The 2,139-nt window shown below is 40.0% G+C and overlaps 1 protein-coding gene across 1 annotated transcript; it reads left to right on the plus strand.

The window, feature by feature from the left end:
* Positions 1-651: 651 nt before the first annotated feature.
* Positions 652-1,840, plus strand: LOC129288162 (GATA transcription factor 2). The gene is made up of 2 exons (XM_054924586.1): positions 652-1,012; positions 1,200-1,840. Exons 1-2 carry the CDS (start codon positions 758-760, stop codon positions 1,674-1,676), a joined length of 732 nt encoding a protein of 243 aa, XP_054780561.1. The 5' UTR covers positions 652-757; the 3' UTR covers positions 1,677-1,840.
* Positions 1,841-2,139: the final 299 nt, after the last annotated feature.

Here is a 2,139-nt window from a genome sequence, read left to right on the forward strand (position 1 = left end):
CTACCCTATAATAAATATAAAGTCACCATTAATGGGGATATTTTTGAAAAAAAGGCAATGATTATACCTCAAAAGATTAAAAATACCTTACATTTTTGAACATTCAACTCCTCAAAAAATGTTTTACATTTTTTAATGGAGGGAGTATAATTTATATGGTTAAGCTGAACAATAATGTATAGATTTTTTAAGTATATGTCTAATAGAATATTCATAAAGAACATGAAAAAATTCATATATAAACAATACAATATCTATTTACTATATATATAATCCGTGTGGTGAAGAGCAACAATAATGTATGGGTTAACACAATATCATTAAAGAACATGACAATATATCTACATGAACAATACAATGTTTTACATGATCCATACTTGAGAGTAAATGCGCCTTTTCAGAAAAAAATATATTTGTATTTGAGGCTTTTGAACCTGTATAAATTTAGATTATATTGAATTTTAGGTGTCATTTTATCAATTATGGGAGTATTAGGTGTGATTCTCCCTTCAAAATTTGCTTTGTCATTCATTCATCCTCCCTTCTCTATCCTTTCCAAAAGTCCACTTCACTCTCTCTCCTCGCACGTGCTCTCGTCCCCATCCCATGCTCGTTTGCGTTATTAATTTAAAACCCTCCACGCCTCCGCCTCTCTTCCTCTCTCTTCTTCTCGGTGCTTTGAGATCTGAGAAAGCCACACAGAGGAGCAAGACTCACACCACACGCCCTCTCAGATTTCTTCGTCGGACGGCCGTCTATGGATATGTATGTTTCGAACTCCCTTTCCATCGACGACCTTCTCTACCTCTCCGACGTAGACCTCACGTCCTCCTCCTCCTTCTCCGCCGCCGCTAGTTTTCTCCGCCACCAGCCACTGCTCTCTTCACCACAAAACCCATTTCACCACCACCACCACCACCAACCCTCGTCCTTCTCCCCCTCCTCCTCCACCTACTTCAACGATTTCCCTCCCCTCCCTTCCGTCGACCCCGCCGTCGATCTATGTATCCCCGTATGTACAACACAATTCTCAGTTCTAGTTTTTATCGCTCTGTGGATGATCAATTTAGTAATTAGAATTCAATGATAAACTCATTTGATGGAAACTGAAACTCCTTTGTCTGATCTATTGAGTCTGGAATGGATGAGTTTCTGGATTTCTTTTGCATTGTGTCTTAACTCTCTTTCCTTGTTCTCAGAACAATGACGTAGCGGAGCTGGAATGGCTCTCGCAATTCTCGGACAATTACTTTCATGACTTACCGGTTACGACGGATGAGACGGTGGTGGGTTCCTGTGTTCTGCATTCCGACACGTCGTTTAGCGGAAAAGCTAATCAAAGCAAGCGTTCGAGAGCAGCCCGTGGGAAATCAAGACTCAAAGCAGCCGAGGCAAACGGCGGGTCGTCGTCGTCGGGAGAGGGATCAGGTGTGCGCAGGTGCACCCACTGTGCATCAGAGAAAACCCCGCAATGGCGAAGCGGACCACTAGGACCCAAGACGCTGTGCAACGCGTGCGGAGTGAGGTATAAGTCGGGTCGGTTGGTACCCGAATACCGACCCGCAGCTAGCCCGACGTTCGTGCTGAGTCAGCACTCGAACTCTCACCGAAAGGTGCTGGAGCTCCGGAGGCAGAAGGAGATGGTGATGATGAAACAGCAAGTCCAGCCAGAATAATGCACTCCCACGTGCACCGCACGTGATATGCGGGAGCGAGGAGGGGGGTGACGCTTTTTGGTCTTAATAAATAAAGCTAATGTTATTATTATTGTTATTTATGCGTTTTTCTTGGTACCCTAGTTCTTTTTTTAATATAAAATGATTTCTTTTCTTGAGAATAATGCAGTTTTTTTTTTAAGAATTGGTTTGGTGAAATTGCAAGGATTTGAAAAATTTTGGTAAAAATATTTTATAAATGCTAAACAAAAATTAAAGTCAGTGAATGATATAACTTCGAAAAAAATAATAATAAAACTAATTTATCCTTCCTTTGACTGACTAAAACACTTTATTCTTATACTGATTGAAATGAATTTTAACATTTAAAGTATTGAGTTATTATAGTTATAATTTTTGTAATTTAGTCCAGACGATTTGGTTAAAAAATTTAGTCATTAAGATTCTTTTTTGATAAAATTAG

Source organism: Prosopis cineraria, unplaced genomic scaffold (assembly GCF_029017545.1).
Source record: "Prosopis cineraria cultivar Desert tree isolate PC_DT_omini unplaced genomic scaffold, ASM2901754v1 PC12, whole genome shotgun sequence".
NCBI classification, from domain to species: Eukaryota; Viridiplantae; Streptophyta; class Magnoliopsida; order Fabales; family Fabaceae; genus Prosopis; species Prosopis cineraria.